Source organism: Mchenga conophoros, linkage group LG17 (genome assembly GCF_057382185.1).
Source record: "Mchenga conophoros isolate Kocher_MC1m ecotype Shallow Benthic linkage group LG17, M_conophoros_male_GT1.1, whole genome shotgun sequence".
Taxonomy (NCBI): Eukaryota; Metazoa; Chordata; class Actinopteri; order Cichliformes; family Cichlidae; genus Mchenga; species Mchenga conophoros.
The window spans coordinates 24747802-24774691 of record NC_140542.1 but is presented as its reverse complement, the minus strand read 5'-3'; the positions used below and the strand labels follow the sequence as shown (position 1 = coordinate 24774691).

At 41.1% G+C, this 26890-nt stretch overlaps 1 protein-coding gene across 4 annotated transcripts in view; it reads left to right on the top strand.

The window, feature by feature from the left end:
• syt1a (synaptotagmin Ia) overlaps positions 1-24718 on the top strand; it is a 224202-nt gene extending 199484 nt beyond the window's left edge. For all 4 annotated transcript variants that reach the window (XM_085252899.1, XM_085252901.1, XM_085252900.1 and 1 more), the window contains 3 exons: positions 621-738; positions 19713-19846; positions 23958-24718. In XM_085252899.1, coding sequence (XP_085109025.1) covers positions 621-738; positions 19713-19846; positions 23958-24164 — 459 coding nt within the window. In that variant the 3' untranslated portion in view covers positions 24165-24718. The remainder of the gene's footprint in view (positions 1-620; positions 739-19712; positions 19847-23957) is intronic.
• Positions 24719-26890: the final 2172 nt, after the last annotated feature.

Below are 26890 nucleotides of genomic sequence, written 5' to 3'. Positions count from 1 at the left end.
ATTTTGTTAATTTTGGGGTTTTTTATTGTGATCTCCATATGTTCTGCACAGTTGTATCCTGTAAATATGAATGCTTAAAATGTGCCCTGCTTCATTAGCAGTAATTTTTCAGTAGATTGTGCCAGCTTGTAGATTTAGCACTACTAATATTCTCCACCTTATGTTTTTCAGATCAGAAACTCTAATTACACTGATGCAGACGGACACTGCTCTGTGTTAGGATTTCTGATAATGGATCAGTTTCACACTGATCACAGAGTCTTCTGTGCCAGCCCTCCTAGATTTAGTCTACAATGCTTCCAATCTGTGCACTTAAAGCAAATATCTTTCTCCATCATGATTTAGACTGTAATTACTATAACCAGCTTTATGACTCAGTGTGTCAGCATCCTGTACATTAACCTTTAATACCATTAGACTTTTAGCACAGACACCCTGCTACTTGCAGCTTTGCATGTTAAAAGCTTCCCTTTCTGCTCGTGGAGAGCAGAATCAAGTAAACATGTTTATGAGCAACTTTCTCTCTGATGTATCCTCATATGGTGTGAACATGTGATGGAGTAAATTTGCATCAAGTAGCTGTTTTTCTCACCTCTGCAATGTCTCTGTTTTTCCAACAGCAAGAAAAACTGGGTGATATCTGCTTCTCTCTGCGATATGTCCCCACTGCTGGCAAGCTGACCGTGGTCATCCTTGAGGCCAAAAACCTCAAGAAAATGGATGTTGGAGGCTTGTCAGGTGAGGAGAATTGAAAGGGTGTGCACATATGCCAACTGGTTTTTCCTCTGACAGGGCCTTTGTCTGTAATGACACACAAACTGCAGCACTCACTTCACCTCTCCTACAACATCGCAAGCTTTTCTTCCTCTTTTCAGCACCCAGACAGATACCTGATTGTGAAAAAGATCTTTTGAATGTCTCTAAATATCCCTGAGAAACTGCTTATATTGTAACAAAAGAAACGCAGTTAATGGCACCCATGATGATGCTGTCATCTTTCTATAGCTCACATAACTCACAGTGCAATGACACTGACTTGGATCCCACAAAGATATCAATGCTAGAAGCATGTGTAGCTAATCGTATAGCTATTGCCATGCGTTAGCTATAAATATAGAAATCAAATATTCATTACACGTCTTTGCATTGTGCCATTATATGATTTACTGATGGTTAAATCAGTCCTGTCTGACTTTATGCACAACTCAGTATCATGGATTACATCAGCCAGCTAGCATTTCTACTGAGATTGATTTTGCTAGTGATAACATTAGCAAACAAGATATGATTAGCCAGCTAACTGTAATGAGGGATAGCTTATAAGGAAGAGACATGGCACTGACATGATTCAGTAGACAAATCCAAAGAAAAATGCTAAAAATGGCTGTTATCTCACCCCTAAAGAGTAAGTAGCTGCAGCTGATTAGCTAATCATGTTGTGAAACTGTGCTAGCGTGCCGTAGGAGAATAACATTTTAGTAAAATCTTATTTTGAGTGTTTTATATTTGATTTGGCTTGTGAGTCTACTGTAGTAGCTTTAAATGACCCAGGGATCACCGATATTAAAGTTATGGCTCCATCATTTAGACGGGATCTTTAAAGAACGATCCAGATTCGATCCAGTGTGTGAGACTTGCGTCCAGAAGGACTTATTCTGGCAATGCTAACATTAGCTGATAAACTCATATGAAAATGACCAATTTAGTTTCTAGATTAGCCCGAAGAGGGTTGGATTTGATGCCACAAATTAAACAATCGCTCCATGAATTTAATGTCCTTGTAATGCTAATGTTCTGCAATATTAACAGTTCCTCTAACATTTTATGGATTATCTCTCAAAATTCAGTCCAAGTGTTTCACCTATTGTCAGTGTTACTCATCATGCTGTTAGAGGCAACTGAGGGAGTCATGGATGGTCTCAGTTTTCAAGTTATGCTACAATCTCTTCAGACATTTGCCATGAAAAATGATTGCCATTGTTGTAAAATTGATCGCTATGACTCAGAGATGCACTTTGATCTGTCACATTGTATTTGACATGCTGCAGCTCTGTTTACTACGTAGTAAAAGGCATGACTTGATTTGCACACTTGCTCCTTTGGTTTTGAATGTTTTTATTAATATATTACCAATATTCAAGTGTAACCCTGCCAACTGTAGGTTCGCAAAATATGTTTAAGTTTAAAAAAAAGTTGTCTAGCACACATTGAAGAACACATACAGTAATACAGTAATGAGTGTAACACGCTCATAAAGACAGTGCCTTCCCTCTTAATGAATGCATGGAATAAAAGAGTATGTATGAAAAAAATTCGACAGCTTGAAAGAATGAAAGAATTGTCCTGCTGTGGTATAGCTCCAACTCTACAGGATTAAGATCAATAGTTGACATTTATCACAATACAGTCAAGTCTGAATAGAGGATCTGATGTCATGGTAACTGAATGAGAGGGATGGAAGTCCTCCACCCACAGCTGACTGGAACATAAACAAACGGCACAAAAACAGACAGACTTGTTTTGTGTCTCTTTCAGCCAGAGAGGACAGATGTTTCATCTAGGGACTAAAAAAACATGACTGAACTTTAATAGAGTCCCATGACACTGAAATCCACTGTGCTTTTGGACATAAAGACCAATATTAAAGTTTTAATGTCTTTCTCACTATGAAGTGGAACAACACAATCTCATTTTGTAAAACTATATATTTCCTTTGGGGGCAATTTAGCAATGTGGGCAGAGTTGCATAGCAGAGGCATCTGCTTTCACATTTCAGCTCTGAAACCAGACATGCCATGCTGCAAATGGTAAAGATAAGACTTTAAAGTGCAGGAGAAGAGCTGCACAATAAAGTCATAGACAGGTTTTATTAATCAGTTAACTTGATGTAACATGCCATAAATGTGACCATCTTTTGCCTTTAAAATAATACCAGTTTTTCAAGGTAGCTGGCAGGAAGTTTGAATGATTGCTGAACGATCTAGAAGAACTTAACACCGTTCTTCTGTAAGTTTAGGCTTCCAGAATAACTGTGGTTCACATAATGGGTGGAAGTTTAGAAACATCCACACTGGAATCAATTTGCTAGTTACACATCACTTTGCAGCTGACGGTTGGTCCATAGCAGATTGTCTGTTGCTCGGGTAATCCTCAAATGTGTTTACTATCCAGTCTTACGTCAGTCGACAATATTCTTCCCTTTTATCTGGAGACTCTTCAATTGCTTGTCTCTGAGCTTTGAAAAGTTCAACTCCCGTCCACTTTGTGTCACCAGTGGTTATTTTGCCTGTCATCACTTGAAGTCGTTGAATGTCATTGACTCTGTGTGGTTTCTGGCTGCCAGGTTGCTGCGAATCCTGTGTGGATGTTGATTTAGTCTTTGGCTACTTTTTACTAAGACCATCAGAACTCCATGTTATTCCAAAGATAATTCTTCATGACTCTCACTGGGTTTGATTGAGTGTTTTAGAAAGAAGATGTCTTGACTAAAACCTGTACTGTGTGATGGATAAACATAGATAGTGCCTAAACCACATGCAGCAGTGTACTTTCATTGATGGATGGGTACCAGTGTGCAACAATGAATAAATAAAATGAGAGGCTTTGCAATTTTGGGGTTCCTTTTAAAAATGTTATTAGCAAGTTCTTATTTTTCAGGGTGCAGTTAAGTATTATTTGTAACATTTTATGATCAGGGTACACTTCTCAACTAAACGTAAATCTGAAACTACTGTTAATTAATTATTATTACAGTAACCGGGATTCAACACACACTCACTGGCATTACTGGTCTTTTTTCTATGAACTACAGACTTGAATGAAATAGGGGACTCTGCATAAATATGGTTTTATTTGGTTTAAGTGCTATAGTTTTATTGACCCCCTTGAATTAAAGCCTAAAGTCTGCACCACAATCACATCACAATTATTTGATTTAATATCAACTTTGGCAGTGAACAGAAAAAGAATGGTGTCCAAATACTTGTGTACCTGACTGTACTTCCAACCTGAGATGGCTTTTTTCACTGTGCGATCAGTTACAGATAAAAGTTGACATTTGTGAGGAAAACATGCTCGAAACAGAGAAACTATGAAATGCAGTGTGTTCTGTACTCTTCTGTAATATGATCAAAGCTCAGTAAAAGCATGAATAATTTAAAAAGATTGATGGTTGATGTAGATAGAACAATATCAAAGTCCCATTTAGAGCTTTGTTGAGCAAAGATAGGCTTCATCAGAATTCAGCACATTCCCACAGCATCACCAGCTTCACCATCTACAGTCATCAGACTATAATTTAAGCTATTTATAACTGATATAGTGCAGTCTGACATTATCAGACCCATTTGTGTTATGCAACCTAGTGTTTTTATGACATACATGACAACTTAACTAATATCCACCAATATAAGGAGCATTTTAATAATGACGGAAGGTTTTCATGGATCCATTCCCCGATGCAGTAAACAAACACAGTTTCATTATTCTGGACCTGGTGCTATCTATTTTTTTGATCATATCAGTCGTCATACAGACACCATAAAATAAGAAATCACACAATAAGCTGAATCTTTCCCTCCTGCTTTTCCTCTGACTTTCTTCAGTGGCTTCTTTTTACATTTTTAAATAGCTGCTCCGACTCTTTCAGCAGCCATCACCAACACCCGGGTCTACTTGCTTTCTGTTTGTCTATCCAGTCTATCCATATAACCCCAAACATCCTGCGGTACAGTAAGAGTGTGCACATTAATGGCTCCGAGCTCCCTTTCATCTGTCAGACCAGTGCGAGGAGCCATTTGGCTGGTAAAAAACAAAAAACAAAACACCCCCGCTGCAATTTTCTGATATTGGCATTAGCACTCACCTGTGCCCATTTGCATCGTGGGATTGTCAGCATTTTGAGCCATCAGCCACACGGACCAGCCAGTATTAGAATGGTGTGAAATCTTTCCAATTTGAAGGCCAGGTTTCCTCTTACAGTGAAGGGAAATGCCAGGAAAGCCAGACAGTTTGACACCATATACCATATGTCATGTTTAATTGGAGCATGTTTCATCTGTGTGCACTCATCTGTGGGTTTCAGGGTGAATTATTAGCATACTGTAATGGCACAGTGCATGTTTGTAATTACATACAACCAGAATATACTCTAAATTGCAGTTTGGGCTTTGTTTTTTGTTAGTAGTGTCTACTTTTCTGCTCCCAGAATGGACTTAAATGTGCAGCAGATGGATGAAATAATAAGCAGGTCTCTAATAACAATAATTAGCCTCCATCCACAGAGTGGCTCAGCCAGAACTTAAGGAGGAGGACAAGTAATTGATGGCCTGGGATCAGCCTTCTTTTCTATTGTCATCCTGTTTACCATGCCTAATTATGGCTCACAGAGGAAGATGTGGGAATTATCATTAACCAATGTATAATCAGAAATAATTCTTTTGATTTGCTCCTCATGAAGCATGCCCCAAATCTACCACCGTGCTGCATTTCTTAGGAAAACAAACTTTTGAAGTAATAGTTTTAAAAGTACACTTGACTTCTGGCGCCTCTCAGAATTGCTCCTGCTTAACATGCAGCGAGGCACCATGTTCTTTAGCTGTCGTCTCAAAATAATCCTCGTCACAGACAGGTTACTCCTCTTTCCACTTTAGCCGACCCCACAATGTATAGTTACAATAGATCCGTTACGTTTAGTTGCAGGCAGTCAGGATTTAAAAAACTCTGAAACTTGTGATGCATTTTAAAGTTTTGAAAGCTTCTAACTGAATCACCAACATCTCTTTTGACCTCCTGCACATATCATTTTATTTTGTGAAAATTACTCTGTTTAAATCTTAAAATACAGCTTTTCACGTTACTGTAGTGTCTCCAAGGGAAATGAAAGGTGAGTCAGACTCGGAGGTGGGGAACACAAAGGCTAAGTGTTTGGAAGCAACTCAGTATAAGTACCGGCGGGCTTATAGAAGTAGTGGCAGTTAAAATGTTTCGTCCTCTCTCTTTGTATCTTCAAAGACATCCCAGGCGGCTGTGAGGTGGCATATAACCAGGTAATGGCCAGCAGTGGGGGAGGTTATCAAAGCACACAGGCACCATGTCAGCGGTAATGAAGCCGCACTGCCCCAACCTGGTGCTCCAGCGCACTATCAAGCCTCTCGGGTTGGAGAGGTTTATTTGTTTTGCTCCTCTGGCTGGTCAGACTAAGGTTCCCGTCATCTCAGCAAGGTAGTGGGCATGAGGGATCATTAGGATGATGTACGAGGCCTGAGAGAAGAAGGCAATTTGAAAGGGATTAGAGAAGGCAGAATTTATTATGTTTTGCGTCTATAGATGTAAGAAATAATAACTAGAAAAGTTACAGTGTATTTCCAAGCTTTTACATTATGAATTTTGCCATTTCCAAAATAAAAAAAGGAAAAGTAAGAAGTAAATCGGACAGTGATATGGCATTAAAGGCATTAAAAAGGCTTAATATAAATGCAGGTCTAATATCTAATTCACTTTTATCTGTGTTTTGTTACTTAAAAAAACATTTCCTGACTGCTGAGCGGCTTCGGTCTTACAACAGCCCCAAAGTAGACCAGTTATACACTTTGAATGACGACCCCCTCATTTGCATTAAGTGGATAAATAATATTTAAAAATACAAAAAAAAAGTTGTGCGGAAAAGTAAAGATTGGGATAATGAAAAGGAAAAAAGGGTTGAACTTCCACCTCATTTCTTTATATTTTTTATCTAGTAAGTCAGAGTTTCGTGTAAATTTTCAAAGTAGTCTTAAGCAACAGATCTGCAGGCTTTCTGAAGTTTTTTGGGGGGCGCTGGCTGCTTTTTTGCTCATTGTCAGTCCAGTGTGTGTGTCAAGCTCTCTAAGTTTGTGCAGCTTCCCCGCTTGAAAGGGATTGATGCATCTACCACAGGTGTTTAACTGGGTTTCACTCAATGACCAGGCAGATCTTTTGTTTTCCTTTTCTTTAATCTTCTTTTCGGCCACAGTCAGCCATAGGTGAAAAACCTTTAAATACAAACCAAAAAACCAAAATACAAATGATGTTTGTTATCACACATCTGCAAATATTGTAAACAATCCCAAACACATTTTCTTTTTTAAACACATCAATGCAGTCCGCAAGCTTTGTAGTACAATATTTACTTGAGTATTTTTAAATGCTCAAATTATGTAATTCACTAGCAATTGTACATACACCTTGAGAAATACTGCTTTCTATTAAAGTGCTAAATTAAATAATCAATCTGCATTAGAACTTGAGCAATAACAATAGTATTTATAACCAGCTTCTCTTAACCATATGCAAGCATTAACAGTCTTCCATATGCAGACCAACAATAAACAATGGTGCCGCTCGTAAACAGGCAACCAACTCACGGCACAGTGCTAATGCTACGTAAGCTAGCGGCAGCCGCGATTCTTTAGCAACTCGCTTCAAAGTCTTTTACCATAGTCAGCAACCATTCCCTTACCGGCTGCCTCCCTGGCTTTGTAGATACTTCAGTTCCACACAATATTCATGTTGGCAACAACTTATTGAAAGAATTATGCTGGGCTTTTCCCGAAAGTGGCAACTTCCTGTTGCTCCCCAGTTCGCCTTCTTTTTCCTTCCCGACAGAAACCCAGACACAAGATTAGTTCCGCCCTCCAGTCTGTCACGTTTACTTTTCCCCTCAGGGCTCTCCACCTCCTACTCGGTTTGACTTGACACCTCCCACTCGATCTTCCCTTGGAACACAGGAGATCGCCAAGTACACAAGCAAACCGCAGTTTAACTCATCCCATTTAAGCATGACACTGACGACTTGGTCCCATTTTGCTCCTCCACAGGTAACAGAACAACTAGACGTCTGACGTCTCTATGAAGGATGGTAGCTTGAGCCACTGGAGTCGCTCCTCTTGAACTAGAGCTTAAGTCCTCCGCCCTCAAGGACTTAGCCACAGAACCACTGTAACTTGGGCATACCCGGACATTGACGTCCCTCACAATACCCTTTTTGTCTGGATTAGTGCTGACAACTATGCCCATTTTGAAGTGCCCTCTCAGCGCATTCTGATCACTTAACCAGACGACATCTCCAACAGTGACATTTCTGTGTGCAGTGTGCCACTTGCTCCTTACAAACAAATTAGGGCCAGCAAGTTGGCTCCAGGACCTCCAAAACTTGCTCACTTCTGCCTGGATTGCTTGAAGTCTCTTATAGGGGTAAACGGAAAAGTCAAACATCTTGAAGTCCCCACTTTGAGATGCTCGACCAAGCAAAAGACTGTTGGGTGTGACGTAATGAATGCAACCTTCCCGACTCTGTACTCTGGCATCAATCGGGCGCTCATTTGCAAGGTTAGCTGCCACATGAAGAGCTGTCTGGAACTCACTGTAACTTAGCCCAGACTCCCTTCCAAGACTCTGGAGCGCTCTCTTCACAATGCGCACAGCAGCCTCAGCAGCTCCATTTCTATGTGGGGAATCAGCCGGATTTACTTTCCACATCCACTCTGTTCCATTCTTTGCTGCAGTCTCCTCCAAGACAAACTTATTCTGACTTTCCAAGAATCCGTAAAGTTCCTTCAAGACAGACTTTGCTCCTACGAAATTAGTACCTGGGTCTGACCAGATCTTTCTTGGATGTCCTCTAATTGCTGTAAATCTCTGGTAAGCCATTAAGAAGCCTTCAGTCGACAAGGAATTTACTAACTCCGTGTGAATCGCTCTGCTGACCATACAACAGAATACAACCCCCCAAACCTTTATCATGACTCTTTTCTTGATGTCATCCTTCACTTGGTAGGGTCCAAAGAGATCCACTGTTGTGAACTCAAAAGGTAAAGCAGGTTGAGTTCTTTCCGGAGGTAAGTCGCCCATTATTTGCCGGCAACTCTGTGCTTTTGCTTTCCGGCAAACCACACAACCATCCACAACTTTTTGAGCAATCCTTCTCCCTCTTATGACCCACGCTTTCTTCCTCATTCTGAGCAGGGTCCCAGCAACTCCCTCATGACTCTCATTGTGGGCCTCCCGAGCCAACAGTGTAGAGATCCAAGCATCATAAGCCAAGATGGGAACACTAACCTGGTCTTTCTTAAAAGCTTGCACTCGGCCGCCACAAACAAAGAGCCCAGAGCTTGGGTCTTTGTATACAACCAGTCTATCTGTAGTAGTGCTTGGGAAGACAGCGCTGTCTTGTGCTGCAAGGAAGATGTCTCTTAGGGCATCTTCACGTTCCTTCACCGAAATTACTCCTACCAACGGGACTGCCTCCCACTTTGGGTCATTAGCAGCTGGATGTCCCCCAAGAAACTTTCTAGCTGCTCTCCAAGTCCAAGCAACTGATCTAACTAGTCGAGTTAGGTCACTGAACCGCTTGACATCTACAAGGTTCTTGATGACTGACCCCGCAGGTGGCCTTCGCTGCTCTCCCTGGGCCTCAGCAGCCCGACTTCGTTTTTCTTCTTGCCCTTTTATCTCGGCCCTTGTCAAGGCAGCGACAAACGCCTTTCTTTGCAGCTTATTGACGTTTTCTTTGGCAGTGGCGGCTAACTCTTTAGCTGACCTGACTGGCCACTCGCACACCGGCAAACTCAAGAACTTTGGACCATTTTGCCATTCTGAGTCTTCATCTAGATCCCTGGGACTAGCTCCTCTTGTGACTACATCCGCAATGTTCTGAGGGCCAGGAACCCACCACCAATCTTGAATCCTTGTGCTGCTCTGTATTTCTCCAATCCTATTTGCAAAAAAGGTCTGGTACCCATAGCTCTCCCGCTGTATTGCCCCAATGACGGTTTGGCTATCGACAAAGTGATACCACCTCTCAACCTGAATCCGGCTTTGCGCCTCAAAGTATTTCTTTAGGCGTGAGCCAAACACTGCCCCACACAGCTCTGCTTTGACAACATCCCCTTTGTGGTCCAATGGAGTTAACTTAGCTTTGGACTCCACCAACCTGATGATTGTGCCCTGATCTGAATTCCACCTTAAGTACAACACTGCCCCATAGGCTTGCTCACTTCCATCGGAGAAAGTAATTGCCCAGGGTTCTTCGGTGAAGCACGGGGGAGTTAGCGCCCTTGCAAATGTGACTTTGCTGAGCTGGGCATACTCCTCAAAAAGCCTAATGGCGTCCTCCCTCAGGGCATCTGAGAGCGCCATATCCCAAGTGTCCTTGACCAAGCAGCTTTCTACTTTTGTCTCTTGGAATGCCCTGCGAACTAAGATTGCTCCTTTTTGCTTTGCAGGAGTGACCAAACCGACTGGGTCATACAACCCTGACACTTGGCTGAGAAGCTCTCTTCGCGTCAGTGGGTTTGGCGTGTGGGTCTTAATCTGCTCCTGGGCAAGGTCTTGGCCAACTCGCATCTTTTTCTTCCTCTTGGAGAAGTTGATTGCTACCATGACATGAAGCTTGTCTTCTTCCACTATGTAACCCAGACCAAGAGCTTTGTTTTCTTCGTCACGCATTTGGTTTGGTAGGACAATGGTTTTCATTCTTGTTTTCTCACCCTCGTCATTGCGCTTCCTCCTCCCACTTTGACCAGACAAGACCCAAGGTTTCAGCTCAAATCCTCCAGCCTTTAGGATCTGCTCAATGTTCTCCGTAATGACTTTTAGTTGGTTCATGTCATTGTGAGAGGTAAGGATGTCGTCGACATAGCTGTCTTGCTGGAGTACACGACGTTCCTCCTTGAGGTGGGAAAAGGTAGAAAGGCTGGCAGTTTCACGCATTGCCAGCTGTGCAATGCATCCTGCCGGTTTATCTCCAATGTTCACCCTTGTGATGGCATATTCCTCTAGCTCGTCATCCTCAGAGTCCCGCCAGAGGAACCTATGCAGATGCATCTCTTTGTCTTCTAACCAAACTGAATTGTACATCTTTTTTATGTCACCAAGGGCTCCGTACACTCCGCCCCTGAATCTGAGGAGAACTGCTCGAATCTGGTTGAGGACATCTGGACCCTTTATTAGCAGGTCGTTCAAGCTCACACCTCTAAACCTCTGGCTGCTATTCCACACAAGCCTCACTGGAGTTGTAACAGAGTGGGGATTCGGAGCAATGAGGTGGCTCACGTACCACACTGGCCCATCCCAGTTACTGATCATGTCCTTGGACAACTTGACTGCGGCTCCACGCTCCACCATGTCATGCACCTGAGCGGCATAAGCAGCTTTCCATTCAGGCTCCTTGGCCAATTGTTTCTCTGTCCGGAGGAATGTGCTCTCAACTCCTTTTTTGTTATCTGGTAAGGATACTGGATCTTCAGCCCAAGGGTATCTGGTATGCCAGTGTGGCTCGTCGCTGTGGCCATCACCCGTGACATAGGTGAGTCCTTCTCTTATTATTTCAAGCTCTCTCTCCTCGGCCAGTGTCATTTCTTTCCCACCTGGCTGGCAATTTCCGCAACGACAACCCCCACACTTTGGCTCACATGCAGCACCAATACTATCCCACTTCCACCACTCTAAGAATCCTCGACTGGTGGTTGAGGTACTTGACCTCTGAAGCTTAGCAGGAACATGCTTCCTTGTTGAAGACTGGTCCGAGGCCTCGCCAATGAGCTCCTCATACTTGACAGCTGCTGCTCTCATTGACCTGGCAAAGTGTGTCTTGGACATGTGGGCAGAGACAGTAAGCTCCTCGAAGAGCTCAGGGTGAGTTCCCCCAACTGTCTTTCCAAGTGGCCCATCCCATAACACAAGGTCACCGATGACTCTGCTCCTCTGAGGCGCTAGCCGACCTTCTTTATGACTTATAAGCAGATGAATGTCTTTCGGTCTTACAAGATCGTTGAGTGGTATATCCGGAAAGAACCTTTGTAGCTCACTCGGTGTGACATGTTTGTGGACTTCTGCTATGCTGTCGAGTCCATAGCAGACCAGTTGGTGTGACCTAAGGGTGCCTCTAGGCCTTAGGTCTTAGGTCACACCAACCTGACCATTTTCAGTCACTTAAAATTGACCTATGAATCTTTCAACCATAAAAAGATGAAAACTTGGCATATCTGCAGTTTGTCCTTAAAGAAAATGGGAAAGTAGAGGACAACAGAAGAAATGGCAATCCAAAATAACTGTCTACACCAGATGAGCAGTACCTGAAAATCATCTCCTTAAGAAACAGCAATGACCTGACACAGGATCCCTTCAGTTGATCCATCTACTGTTCACTGAAGCCTCATCAGAAACGGTCTCAGTGGAAGGGGTGGCTGTCAAGAAGCCATTCTTAAGGAAGGGAAGCAGGGAGAAAAGGCCAAGGCATGCCAAATTATACAAGAACTAGAACAGTTATGGATTGGCTTCACCAAAGCTTACACTTTAACATTATAGAAGTAGCGTGGGTCTTTGATGGAGACTGGTCCTACACAATAAATGTCTACTGCAGTTTTTCCACAGCACCATAAATCTAAAACTAAAAATAAGTAAATTAATAAACAGAATTAAATAGAAAATGAAATGTGAAGTAAATAAATAAAAATAATAAATCCAAAGGTCAACAAATGAAACAGCAGGTTCATCATTTGTTACATTTTATGCTATAATTAAAGCCTACCTTTTTATTGTAATTCTAATGCATTCAATTACAGTTATTATATATTTTTTTGGCACTTTTGAGCCTCCGTAGAGAGTAGAATACAAAATAACATCGTAAAAAGACTTCCATCAGATTTCATGGAGGTGGTTTTACGTGGGCCTGCGCCCCAGAGAGCAGTTTCACTGTAAACACTTGTGTATGCGTGAAACGTGTGTGATTCACCGCTGAGCTGAGTGTGTAAAACTAAACCGACAGTCACCCCTGGGTGCACCCACCATGGAAAATCCAAAATGATGGGAGGAAAGCTAAGATGACAGCCAGGCTATATTTAACCCTGCTTGTATTGGTGTTCATTTGGCACAACTCTGCCAGAACCCTTAGCAGCCAAACCCAAAGATAAAGGAAACGTCCGAGCGAATTGTGCGTTTTATATCTCTGCACTGTAGCTTCAGGTTTGATGACTAGAATATTGAAATGAGTCACAGATGGTAATTATTCACAGCTTGAAATCCTATGTGTAAGTAACCACTTTTAAAATAAGACCTCTTTAGTAGCTCTACTTAACTCTAAAGCTGATGTGACTCAGAGCTCCCTGCCTATCCATAAACCTGCATCTTGCCTCCTGTGGGAAATGTACGGACAGCTGATAGCGCATCGCCTCATAAAACTGTGGCCAAGATCCAGGACTCCAATGAGTAACCCCTAAAGGTAGCAAAGACGAGCCGCTGTGCTGTACACACATGTGAGTAACCGCTCTTGCATCACAAGCACTGTCATTCATCCATAAAATGGGAGAGATTACATCCGTCCAGGAGGAGGTGGTAAAATGGGCTTGATAGAAGGTACAGCGAGCGTCCCAAAACTCAATAATGCCAAACTCTCATCTGCTGGCTGGAGAGATAAGTGCACCTAGATTGCAGAGGCACCACAGGTGTTTTCTTTTTTGAGAAAGGGTTATCTTGCATAATCCCATTCAGCTGTGGTGTGGTGTCTTTTCAGCCACAGTTACCAATATAAGAGTTACACGCAGCCACTGTAGTACCATTATTTTAATATACACAGCTGTATGCAATATTAGATAGTATTATTGACTGTTCGCTAATCCCCTCCCGTATATAGTGAAAGTCTAGGGATATATTCTTTGTATATTTAACATTAAATATACAAAGAATTAAAAACCATTGTCTTCACTTGAAGTGTGAGAAATGGATCATGGAGTGTTTTGGTCTGTTTTATCATAAGTTGCAAGTATTAGCATGTTTAACTGCTTACAACCCGCTTACAACGTATTACATTAAATTGCTACATACAATATTACATGAGGTTACAGGATATAAATGTCTTATTTAAGATTACCTCATCCCTGCTGTGTGGAATGACTTTAGAGGCATTAGCTTTGAACTTGGCATATCTCGGCACTAATGTGCCAAGTGTCCTTAAAAACATTTGAGAAAACTGGACAAGTGGAGGACAAAAGAAGAAGTGACAGGTTCAAAAACTCCATACAGCAGATGACCAGTCTCTGTAAGTCATATTCTTAAGAAATCCAGACAACATCTAACACAGGATCTGAACGATACACCAGTCAAGAAGCTATTCTTGAGAAAAGAAAATAGGAAGGAACATTTGCGGTATGCACAAATAGTGGATTGAAAATCAGTGGCAGCAGGTCTTGTGGAGTGAGTCTCTGTAATTCATGGTGGAAGCTCTGGGACAAAACACAGCAAAAAATAGCTTTGAAATGTCCTTCAAGAAGCCGAGAGAACTATAGCCTGAAGAGTACTTACAGACATTACAAGGTGGTCATACTAAAAACTGACTTTTAGGAGATGAAAACTAAGCTCTGTTTTTGTCTTACATTCTGTGCTTCCATGCATGTTTGCAGATGCTGCACACACTTTCCATTTTATTCATGAAAAAATTAGGGGTGGCTCAAGACATTTGCACTGCACAGTGCTTTTTTTCATGGCCAGCAGGGGGCAACTCCCCTGGTTGCAAAAGGATGTCCAGTTACACAGAAGTCTATCTTAAAATGACTCTACTTCTCACTTGGTTTATGACTTTAGTGAACTCTTTCTCAATGAATATGTCATCTGAGTTGTCAGTTTCAGGTCTTAGTAAATGCAACATGGTGTTCACGTTGTAAATTATGGATGTAATTAGAATAGTATGAGCCATAAAGCAGGTTGTGCTACATAAGAAGAACTCTAGGCATAAAACAGTAGTTAATGTCACAGTGATCAAATGGAGCTGTCATTATATGAAATAGCATCGTCAATCTTTCTCTGACAAAAACAATAGGTTTTTGTTTGTGCTTATAACACTTATTCTACCAAGACTTTCTGTTTCCTGCAATATAAGAACGATGATCAGCTTTGGAAGAAAGTGGCTTTTGGCTCGGGTAGGTGAGCACAGTGTATATAGTCCATATATATAAGACCCATTTTAGAAGGTTATTATGAGTGAGCTGTAAAGATCGAAAAGTCAGCTAGAGATGGATTTTGAACTCTGGAATCTGACATCTCACTTATATTCATTCTACACTGTCTATGCCATTACTAAGCTTTTATCTTTGACCTTCTTTGGACCTGTGAACTTAATAACAGAGGAGTCTGTACTGAAGCTGAGTTGGGGGAAGAAAAGGGAGAAAAAGGAACTTCCACAGAAAATCTAAAGGGATCAAAATGGCCATTCCTTCCAAGTTACTTGTAGCAACTTGAAGCTTTGTTGTGTTAGTTCTGTTAGTGAAGCTCTGATTTCATTCATAAGAATATTCAAAGGGACATATACTGCTGTTTGAGATATACGGAGGCTGTGTATCCTCTTTATGAGATACGTTGGAAGCAGTATTTATTTCCTGCGCACAGCCCTCCCTCGCTGTTTTTCTCATCCCGGCACTCCAGCTCTTCTCAGCAGGGGAGTAATAATGGACACCCACTCCATTAGAAGCCTGTTACCATTTCACTCATGTCTCTGCCATCTATTTATTCTGCTGCTTTTCTCCCTCTCACTCTGTTTGCGCTGTTTTCTCTCTATATTCATGTCAGCTGCCATGGACAGTCAGATCCTCATTCCCCTAAATTGGATAAAAGATTAAGAGAGCTAAGCTTGTTCAGTTTGTGCTACTGTGAAAAATCATAAAGTTTGAACTTTTTTTTTTTCTTTTAATTTTGCTTTTTTCAGAGCTGCTCGCTCATGAGAAATCCTAAAGCATTATAAAGACTTTGTGCATATGGGACCCAGAGATGAATCCAGATTATCAGATCAAGTGGTGTTTCAACAACTAATTATAGGCTCCAGTTCAGGCTCTTACTACTTATTCATGCCAATGCACAGCTCTAGGGTTCAGTAGCTGGAGGATGATGTTGTTATCCTCAGGCAAAAGCCTGCCTCATTTGCATCTAGGAGATTATCGTGCTTATTTGTTTTTCATGTGTTTTTCAAGGAGCCTGTTGTCTTAAGTGATAAATGACTCTAAGTGGTCTTTTTTTTTCCCTCCTCGTGCGCCGAGATCGGAGAACATTTAACGTCATTAAGCCGCCTTCCCATGTGTAACCACAATTTTCAACAATCTGCTCTACATTTTTCACGCCGCGAACAGTAGCAGTAAGTTTATTAATACACAAATCTAACCTTTTCACTGTAATTCATCTGTAGCTGCAAGAAAAAGTTTGAGATTTGTTGAAGTTTTGCATAAATGTTTAAAACATCATGAGAATTTCACTAAAATCCTAAAGCATGAAGTCCATTCAGTTAAAAGACAAATGAAAATAAAGGAATAGTTATTGATTTCTTAAGGAAAATGATAAAAACTATCTCTATAAAGGAAGAAATATAAAAATCTTTGATTTCAGTATCTCATGTGACCCCTCCCCCATTTGCTGCACTAACAGCAACTTGGCATTCTAGGCGATACAGCTCAAGATATTAATTTAGGTGAGTTTAGTGGCATAATCGTGTAACTTCAGGAGTGAATTTGTGATTAACACAAACTGTGAAAGGTTTACCTGACATTTCCATGTTAATTAATGCTGCATTGCCAAACTGCTCCTTGCAGTTTGTTTTCAGGATACCCAACAGAAAAATTGTCTCACAGTGTGTGTAAGCAACACATCAATTTAATGATAAGAACTACAGATGTAATTAGATGCTTTTCTGGACATCACCCACTACTCATTGATGTTTGTGTTGTACAGCCTCCAATGAGCAACTGATTGACACAGCGCTCTTAGAGGATATCAAACGGGTCAGTTTACAAAGTAGACCCAGTCTGAAGAACAATAAAATGTACATTTAACTTCAAGTTGTATTCAATAAGATTTGAAACATGAGACTGAGAGCATTTACAAAGGTCATGAAGAAAAGCAGAAGATTTCAGTGAGTTTCTTCGCCAGCGTTTAGTAGACACCCCTCAGCAAAACTTATCAGTTTCAAAAGGCTGTAAAAGAAAAAGAAAAAAAAGAGGCTTTGGAGATGAAAGTCGGAGTACTTTCAGAGTTTATTCCTTCAAAAAAGAATAAACCCAAATGTTTGCTTGCAGCGACTGCTTTTGAAAAAGTTTATACCAGCTTTTTTTTTTTATTCCCATAGCGCTAAGTCTGCCTTCTTAATAACAACAACAAAAAATCACCTCACAGGTTCCTTGGAAACAACTGAGTGTCAAATTTCCCATTACAGAAGATGCCAGCAACTTTTTATTGGTGTCATGAGCTTGTTTTAAGGCTTTCGTAAAACCTATTCGTGGAGCGGTGGGAATGAGGATCAGCACCTCCAAATCTGAGGCCATGGTCTTCAGCCGGAAAAGGGTGGAGTGCCCACTCCGGGTCAGGGACGAGTTCCTGCCCCAAGTGGAGGAGTTTAAGTATCTCAGGGTTTTGTTCGCGAGTGACTAGGAGAAGGGAGCAGGAGATCGGCAGACGGATTGGTGCAGCGGCCACAGCGATGCGGACGCTGTACCGCTCTGTTGTGGTGAAGAGAGAGCTGAGTGTAAAAGCGAAGCTCTCAATTTACCGGTCGATCTACATCCCTACGCTAACCTATGGTCACGAGCTTTGGGTAGTGACCGAAAGAACGAGATTGCAGATACAAGCGGCGGAAATGCCATTCGGGAGGGGCTCAGAGTAAAGCCGCTGCTCCTCCACATCGAAAGGAGCCAGCTGAGGTGGTTCGGGCATCTGACAAGGATGCCCCCTGGGCGCCTCCTGGGTGAGGTGTTCCGGGCATGTCCCACCAGGAGGAGGCCCCGGGGCAGACCCAGGACACGCTGGAGAGATTATATCTCTCGGCTGGCCTGGGAACGCCTTGGTGTTCCCCCGGACAATCTGGAGGAGGTGGCTGGGGAGAGGGAGGTCTGCTAAAAATTACAATGGAGGTGATTGCAGTCTTTGGCTGCTCGTAGTTTGGGCTCATGAAGCTCTTAAATGTTGAATTCATGAGCCTCATTCTGTCCTTTTAATCAGTCAGTTAAACCAAAAAACTCTGATACTTATCTGACTATTCAAAAGGCTTCCTGCCATCGTGTCAGTTGCAGGTTATGCCCAAAGAAAGATACAAACTCTCCTCTTTTCCAGTTTGGTCTTAATAGCTATGTGGAGAACATAAACAAATTAGGACGAGTGGCATCACATCATAAATGGAAGCGGTGGGTGGTTTGATATTTTCAGACACACACTCCACCTGATTGCCAGATGAGGACGGGCAAAGCAGACCATTTGGGTGCCACTTGAGGTGGCATTTGGACAGATGACAATGGGGCTCTTGAAAGGGGAAGGTTAACTGAGTGATATAAACACACTGGACTCTGATGGTGAACTATATCAGTATTTTTGTATTCTCAATGGATCAAATGACTAGATTTATTTTAAAGGGATGTCTCATAATAACAAGCACACAAACAATGATCACCCTGAGCTCTGCAGGGCATTTTGCTGTCTTTTAACTTTTTTGTTGTTTTTAAGCCCTCCGGCTACAGTGTACGCGAACAGCCTATGGGCTCATGGTGTCCTGGATGTCACAAAGATTAAAGCTTTACAAAAGAATCACTCTCGGTCTGACGAAGATTCAGTGTGGACATTAAGTCTACAATAAAAAAATGTTTCATAGCTGCCAATAAGACCATTTATTAAGAATTTTCCCATGCCAACATGTCTACATTAGATTTACCATAGCTCATTAGCTAGCTACAAGATAGCAGATCATTATGGGCCAACTAGCTCAACTTTATCAGTGCTCCAAATGTCATTGTTTATTTTTTAGTTTCCTGTTTATGATTCCAAAGTTATACAATGCTGTATGTGTTTTTTTTTCTATAAATAAGTCAGAACAGCATGCATAGTTAGATATAAACAATCAAACCTTTGATGATCTCCAACTTTGCTAAAGTTTGCTGAGGTTGTTAACAGCTGGGAGAATAGCTACACTGATTGTTTTATTGAAGCTGAGATAAATTGGATTCCTTTTCACTGTCAGTGGTGCCTCAGCATGTGTTCATTCTTGTGAACCGAAGGAGCATTTGGACCTGGAAATCATGAATAAAATCAGATGTAACAAGAAGATAGAATGGGCTAAACATTATGTAAGAGTTCTCTAAGTTTGCGAAATCCAGTCCAGCTCACTGGACCCAAACTCAAAAGCTGTGCTGCTTTATAAAGACCGAAGCAATTAGTTTATTTCACAATTTAAGCACAAAACATAGGACATTTTGATGAAATTGGCTTTAAAATGTGCATTTCGAACATCAGTAAATCAGTTTGTGCACGTGATTTAGTTCCCACCACCTGAGTTCCCATCTCTCAATGTAGTCTTGCCACTGAGAGCACCTTTTTTTTTTACGCTAAAACCCAGTTTCTGCTGGTACAATGCATTTGTGAATGTGGCCCATGGAGCGAACAGGTGGCTATAAAGCAAGAATCCATGTAGCCACTGCAAGCTGCTTTGCAACCCACTTCTGTTTCAGATTTAATCAATGTCAAGTCTGTTGGCATTGTTGCCTTCTCCCTTCTATGTTGTTCTCTAAAACTTGGACTTTTTGTGCACATGGAAGGATGGGGAAGTCCCAGAACTGAGTCGCATTGCCAAATATAAATTGCTGCAGAAGAAATAACAATGTTCTTTGACTGAAGCGATCATGACTGGATTCTAATCTTGAGAACAATTTGTAACATAACTTTTTTCCTTTTTCTAGACCCATATGTGAAAATCCACCTGATGCAAAATGGTAAGAGGCTGAAGAAGAAGAAGACGACAATCAAGAAGAACACCCTCAACCCTTACTATAACGAGTCCTTTAGCTTTGAAGTCCCATTTGAACAAATCCAGGTACATTTTTCATCTGTTTGCAAAACATTCGTAAAACTCTGAAATCATGTTTTCTACGGGGCAGAGTGCTATATCATTGGGTAAAACTGAACTATAAAAACCAGCAGCAAACATTTGGTTGCATATAAGCCATTGTTAAGTGGGAGCTCATTTACCAAATGATCAGTTTAGAGGCTTTTCATCATAACAGAATAATGAGAGGCGCTTCACTTAAAATCAGCTGGGTTTTGCAATTTGACAAGCCAATTGCTCTACGGATGTGATTGTCTGCACTTTGTTCTTGCCCGTAGCATGGATCTTGGTGCTGTTTGTAGCATATATCACAATGATTAGCATTCATCAGCATCATTATTTACATTTAACCAAGTATGCTGCAATAATTAGAGCAATAGAAAAATAGATGCTGTAGCTGTGATTCGAGAAGAAAAGGAAGCACAGATGCTTTTCCAGGACATTATGGGGGAAAAAAGGATAAAGGATACATAACCTGTGCCAGAAAGGGATAGCAACAAACAAGATTATCTCTTCAGGCAATACAGTAATTAAGTCAAATTGATTAAGGCTGCCACATTTCAAAAATCACAGGTTTGGTACAGCGTGCCTCAGATTTAATTTAAACACCGCTGATCCCAATCAACCCCATCCAAACATGGCCTTATTTAGTGTTGCTCATGCCAGTATGTTGGCTAAATTTACATTTCTCATCTCATCAACAAGAACCAGGTTGATTATTAAATAATTGGTCAAATGCAAAAATTGTCATTGATTAGATTTATTGAGCAGTAAAAGCAATACGAGAATTAAACACACTTAAAAGACTTAATTCGATCGTAGAAAAACAGTTAAAGTCCAGCTACCTAAGAGCTAAATGCTAAATTAAAGAAGCCTGTCATCACTGACAGCTCTTTAGGCCTCTGGCTGTATTGCATCTGATTTGAAATGAAGACACTCAGAACTGGGAAGACTCTTAATTAGACACGTTCTGTTTCCACCAGTACAGTTTAATTTGCTAATCAAGTTCTCAAGCACAATTCTTAAATTACACAGACATATAGAAGTCTGCAGAGGCAAAGCGTTGGCTTTGACGCCAACCTGACCCAGGGACTTTCTTTTTTTTTTTTTTTTTTTTTTTTTTTTTCTTGTTGGCCTGTCCCGTTTGGCTCTTTTGCCATCAGAATTGTTGTCTAAAGGCAAAGAAAGATGCCCAACGGACCCAGGGACTTTCTAAGTAAATAATCGAAAGATTTTAATTGTCTCAGAGATTGCGTGGGAATTACAAGCAGTGCTTTAATTGGACTATCTTGTAACAAAAACAGAAGGTTAGTTATTGACTCGTGTTATTTCGCAGCGTCCTTAGCCCACACGCAATTAGCTGTGCAGACACCATTTGAGATGTACACATGCTCTCCTTATAGTCCGTGAGCCCATTTGACATCAAACTCTAGCTTGTTTGCAAATTAAGTGCAGTTTTTTTAACCTTTCTATATTTGACTTGAGCATAGAACTGAACAAATAGGGGAAAAAACAGTCACTTATGTGCTTGTGTTAAACTGAAAAAAAAAAAACGTATAAAAATATATTTCAAATTCTGGCCTCTGAACAGCTGGAGATGGTAAAGTGAATTAAAAGACAAATACATGTTATAAATGTTCATGACATTATTTTTTTTCTTGTATTTAATCTTCATATTTCATTCCATGAAAGCTATTAAGCTTGTTTCGAAAACTGCTGAGCTGTTGTTTAAATGGTGTCACTAATATGATTATTATTGGCAAATCAGTCACAGCAAGAAAAAACAGTACTTGCTGGTCAGTGATGAATAACACGAAGGTCTGCTAATTTTCCTTTAAAGAAAGCCGTGTTTGAATGACCAATTTAAAGCTGAAGTGTCCCTTTAAAAACCCACTAACCCCAACTGGCCATCTGGGAGCCTTATTCAGTATTTCATTACATGGCGTATTAGGCATGCTCTTTTAGAACAGCGACTCAGAGCTCATGCAGGTGGCGGTAGTTCCATCTCAGTCTGCCAGTGGATCGAAACTTAATCAGGACGCTTTGTGCACTAATTCATATTCTCTGCCAGAGATTGACGCCCGGGTCACTCCTCTTTGCAGCGTCCCTTTGAATAAACACACAGTGAAGCTGAGTCTCAGACCTCTGAGTAATCACACATTTTGCTGTGCTTGGCGCTGAATATAAGCCAAGCTTGATCGGGAGTGTTTGTTACTGTTAATCAACACTAATGTCTCAAGGAGCACCTCATTCCCTGCACTATACCATTTAGAGAAATAATGAGGAACTGTTGGCGCTTAATACTCTAATACGTGCATTACATATCCACCCTACCACAAAGAACAAGAAACACCTACTGTATCAGAAGTCCAATATGTAAAGTACTGCTCAAAAACACAAATCACAAGAGAAAACCTCACAGAGATGATCATGTCAGTAAAGAAGCATCAAAACCTTTGTCTCTGATCATAACACATTATGTGACATGTAATTGTCTTTCTTCAGATTGTATTGGGTGTTTTTGAAGCTAGGACTAGAGCTAAAAGTTATTAGAAAATGAATGTGAATCAATTTTTGAAACAAATAAAAAGCACAGAATTAAAAACTGACCTTTAAATCGTGTTTGCCTAACAAGACTCGGGCCTTTCAATTCTACAACAAAACCATAGACTGTATATGAAAAATGGCAGCAGCACTCCACAACAGCTACTAAAGCCCCACCTTCTTTTAATGACCTGTTGTTATCCTCTTTTAAGAATCACTTAATCACTAAATTAGACTTAGACATAACAACTAGGGATGGGTATTGATAAGATTTTCACGATTCCGATTCCATTTTCGATTCTGTTTAATGATTCGATTCTTTATCAATTCTCTTATAGATTCTTTTTAAAAAAGGAGAACACACAGGTCGATTAGCTTAGAACTTCGTTTTATATCTTCTCTTTGAGCAAGATAGAAATTTAGGAGTAACATGGCCTTACAAACCCAGCAGTGAGATCTTAAGAGATCCAGCCTATGGCTCTTCAATGGGGTGTCACAGGGTCCCCAGGAAAAAAAAAGTAAATGTAAAATAATAAAATAAATATTCTTCTGTAGCAATAACAAAGTATAACATAAATTATTCTGTAGCAATTACACAAGAATATCCAGTAATGTCCCTGCCTACAATTAAACACATTCACTTACCAAAGTGAAATCGGGGGCATCTGCTGTGGCAAATGGGTGCAAGCCTTTTACCACAAACTCAGTCACTGCTCGGTGACATTCGTCTATCCTGGCCTGAAAGGAGACGCTACCGGTAGACTGCAGCGAGAACTGCCAGCATCTGAGCCAGCCAGACTCTGTCTGTCTCATCATGATCACCTAAATGCACAGTAATGGCAGGTTTTGTAATAAGGCAGATCGCGCTAACATCATATGCACTGTTAGTTGATTATTTACCTGCTGCATTAACGGGAGAGGACGTGCAAACGTTACCGCTGCTGCTGGGTTGAGATTCACGAGTCCGGAGCGGAATTAAAAACACGACATTCATTTAAGGTCATCGCGTGTTTTGTGAGCAAATGCTTTTGCATATTCGTAGTGTTTCCTCCCTTAAATGAAATATCTACTTTGCAAGTATTGCAAGTTGCCCTGTTGTCATCCGTTCTCGTAAAGTCTAATCAAACTTTTGAGCGTTTGAGCCGCCGTGTTTCCTGCCAGGTAAATGACGCTCCGCAACGTGGTGACATCATTCGGGGCGACTGGAATCGATAAGGGAATCGTTTGCAAAAATGGCAAACAATTCCAAGGAATTGAAACAGTGGGAACCGGTTCTCAACAAGAACTGTTTTTTGTTACCCATCCCTAATAGCAACTGAGTCCAGGATAGAAATCATGCATAGAAGACAGAATGATGAGAAGGTAAAACTGGAGGGTTGCTGGTCAGTGATAATGACTCATTAGCTTGTTTAACAAGGTATAGATCTAATGAATGTTAATTTTGGTTAACAAAAACAGACTTTTAAAAAAGACATTAATTGAAGTAAACATTAGTAGATGGAGTTTACACTCTTTTTTTGTCTCCTTCTTTCCTCCTCTCTTTCCCCCTCTACAGAAAGTGCAAGTTGTTATAACTGTTCTGGACTATGACAAGATCGGCAAGAACGATGCCATCGGCAAGGTCTTTGTGGGCCTCAACAGCTCGGGGACGGAGCTGCGCCACTGGTCCGACATGCTGGCCAACCCCAGGAGACCCATCGCCCAGTGGCACGTGCTGAAGCCTGAGGAGGAGGTGGATGCTCAGCTCTCCGTCAAGAAATAGGCAGGGCTCTTTCAGTACCTGCCTTGTAGTACTCTTTAGCCAGTATGTGTAAATACCTCAGTGATATATGGGTCCATCCATGTAACTCCCTGTCCCACTTTACCCCCTCCCCCACCCGTCGACCTCTCCCAGATTCATCACTCCTAAGTTCACACACAGTCCTAATTGTTGAAGTGTCCTGCAACATCTGTTCTCTGCTTTTTTCTATCAGGTTCTCGCTTTGATTCAGCAGTTTTTGATTTCCATCTCCAAGCCCTTAACCGCCCAGACCAAATGCCCCCTTCTTTTAAGCAATATGATCTGTATAGATAGCGCATGACTGAAAGAATTTATTGTACCACAGTTGTATATATAAGTATGCAGACATAAATGATTTCTAGTTTATGTGTTTGTATGTTGTTACCCGTTTCCTAATCTGTGTATATCTTGATGTTTTTAATAAGATGTTCTATTTTAAATTATGTAAATGCAGATATAGAGGAAAGCCAATATTATATATCCCAGGATTTAAAAATTCTACCTTATTACCTTATTGCATTCCAGAAAAAAAAGAATTCCAACCTGCAAGACGCTAGTGGAAATATATTCACATTGTAAAGGACTTTAAGTTCAGCAAAGGATCGTTACAGAAAAGACAAACGGATGAATATATCCACACAAAACTCCAAAATACAAGGCCATTAACTACTATGGTTCTGTAGGATAAATTATGCTGCTGGAAATTATACAAGCACATGATTTCTTATGACTTTTTGTACCTATTTCTCAATCCGAGGACCTACATGTTTTAGCTTGAGGCACACTTGTTACCACTTAGCATTTCATTTTTTCCTTGTTTGGCAGTTCCATCTGAAATAGGTCCTCAAGTTAAAGGTTAGTTTTCTTTTCCAACAATGGAAGTGATTGTCTCCAAGAAACACCCCTTTAGAAACAACCCCCATGTGGAAAAAGCACCAAGCTGTAGCCATTGTGTCCTTAAACTCGTTCTAACAATATTTTGTTAACTGCTTACTTTAAACAGCCTTGTCGTTGCTGGAGGTGTATCGCGTTTAGGCTGGGGTCCGGCATTTGTGAGGGAGTTTAAAAGAAAAAAGGGGGGGGGGGTGGGGGTTGCACTCTGGGCTCTGGTTTTAAGAGGACTATTTTTTAGATTAATTCAGCGTCTTGACTATTTTTAGTAAAGTGCATGTTTTTTTTTACAATCTTTACTAAACGCTGGGACGGGAGGGAGGGGGGATCTACTGACACCAGGGGAGACTCTTCTGATAGGATCCCCTTGCCTTCAATCAGAGGAGAGAACAAAAAAAAAGAAATCAAGAGTAATGTTTAAACTTTGTGTCAATGTGACATTGACAGAGGTGAAGCGAGTTTAGTCTAAACACTGCCATTTACGGGGAGGTGACTTTCTGTAGAGACCCTCTCTTCATGCACACTCCCACTTGCTAGTGGTTGTAGCTTTGGTTTATTGGGAACAATGTCTTTGGCTGCAGTGGTGCCCTGAATCGCAGTCTTTGCTTTGCGTTGCCTTCTCACAGTGACAATAGAGCTAGCCATGTTTTACTGCCAATTTTAACTTTTATGTGGCTGCTATTTTGCACTGGATGAACTAGCTTGTTGACTTCTTTAGAAACCATTTTTGGATGATTGTTGGCCGGCTTTATTTCAGGACACCTACAGGAGGGGAGGGGCAGGGGGCGGAGCCAGAGAGCCTCCTGCTTGATTGGATTAATTAAATCCAAAAAACAACAACAAGAAAAAAAAAAACAGGAAAAAAAGAAAGAAAGCAATGATGACAAATCACATTTCAGCCAACAGCAATTACATCAGTTTTGTTTTCTTGTTGGCACAGGACTACACCAGGGGAGCACGAAATAACCGTAAAAGTTAATGGTCTGCGTAGGCTATTAGTTCATTATGTCCTTTACTACGGGTCCAATTAGGAAAGGAGTAAGTTGTAATCCATGAAAACCATGAAGTCTCTTATCTTGGAGGAACCTCTTGCATATACTCGATACACAGCTTCAGGAGGACTTTCTAAATGTTTTCAATGTTATTGTGTAGTTGATAGCACTATTATGAAAAAGCTACTTGTCATTCCATAGGAGTCTTCTGAGGACTGCTTTGTGTATCACTGTGACTGCCGTGTGTGCTTAGAGATGTAGACTTATCAGTAGGTAGCGAATCCAGTCTGTTCTGTAGTGATGTCGTAGCGTTTAATGCCATTTTTTCCTTCTACACGCAAAGAGAGGACGAGAGAGAGAGAGAGCATGACTGCACGCAGCCAAAAAAAAAGAAAAAAAAAGGAGGAGGCTTTTATCCGAGCGAGAGCGGGTTGCTTCACACAGCATTTTGTTGAGCACTGTGCAATACTTGTATGTTCATCCCATAGTGTTAACGTGGGTGGCGTTGCCCGAGAAAAGAGATTATAACCCTTCGAGGATGAATCCAGTCCAGAGAGATGTTTTCTCCTTTCCAGTGAAATGGTTAGGACACAGCACACTTAGATTCAGCTTATAGTTTGGAGCTTGATACCTGCTGACCTCTGTTTAGGGTTCCCTCCCTTTTCCGCAGGTTCATTTTCTCTTCTTGCACACAGTTCCAGCATCAGAAGTTTCAGGGAGTCTTCGTTAAATACCAAACAAGATTCTGCATTTAGATACCCCCTTAAAAATGCCATGTATATATTTACATAATCGTGTCAAAGAAAATGTATATCTAGAATAAAT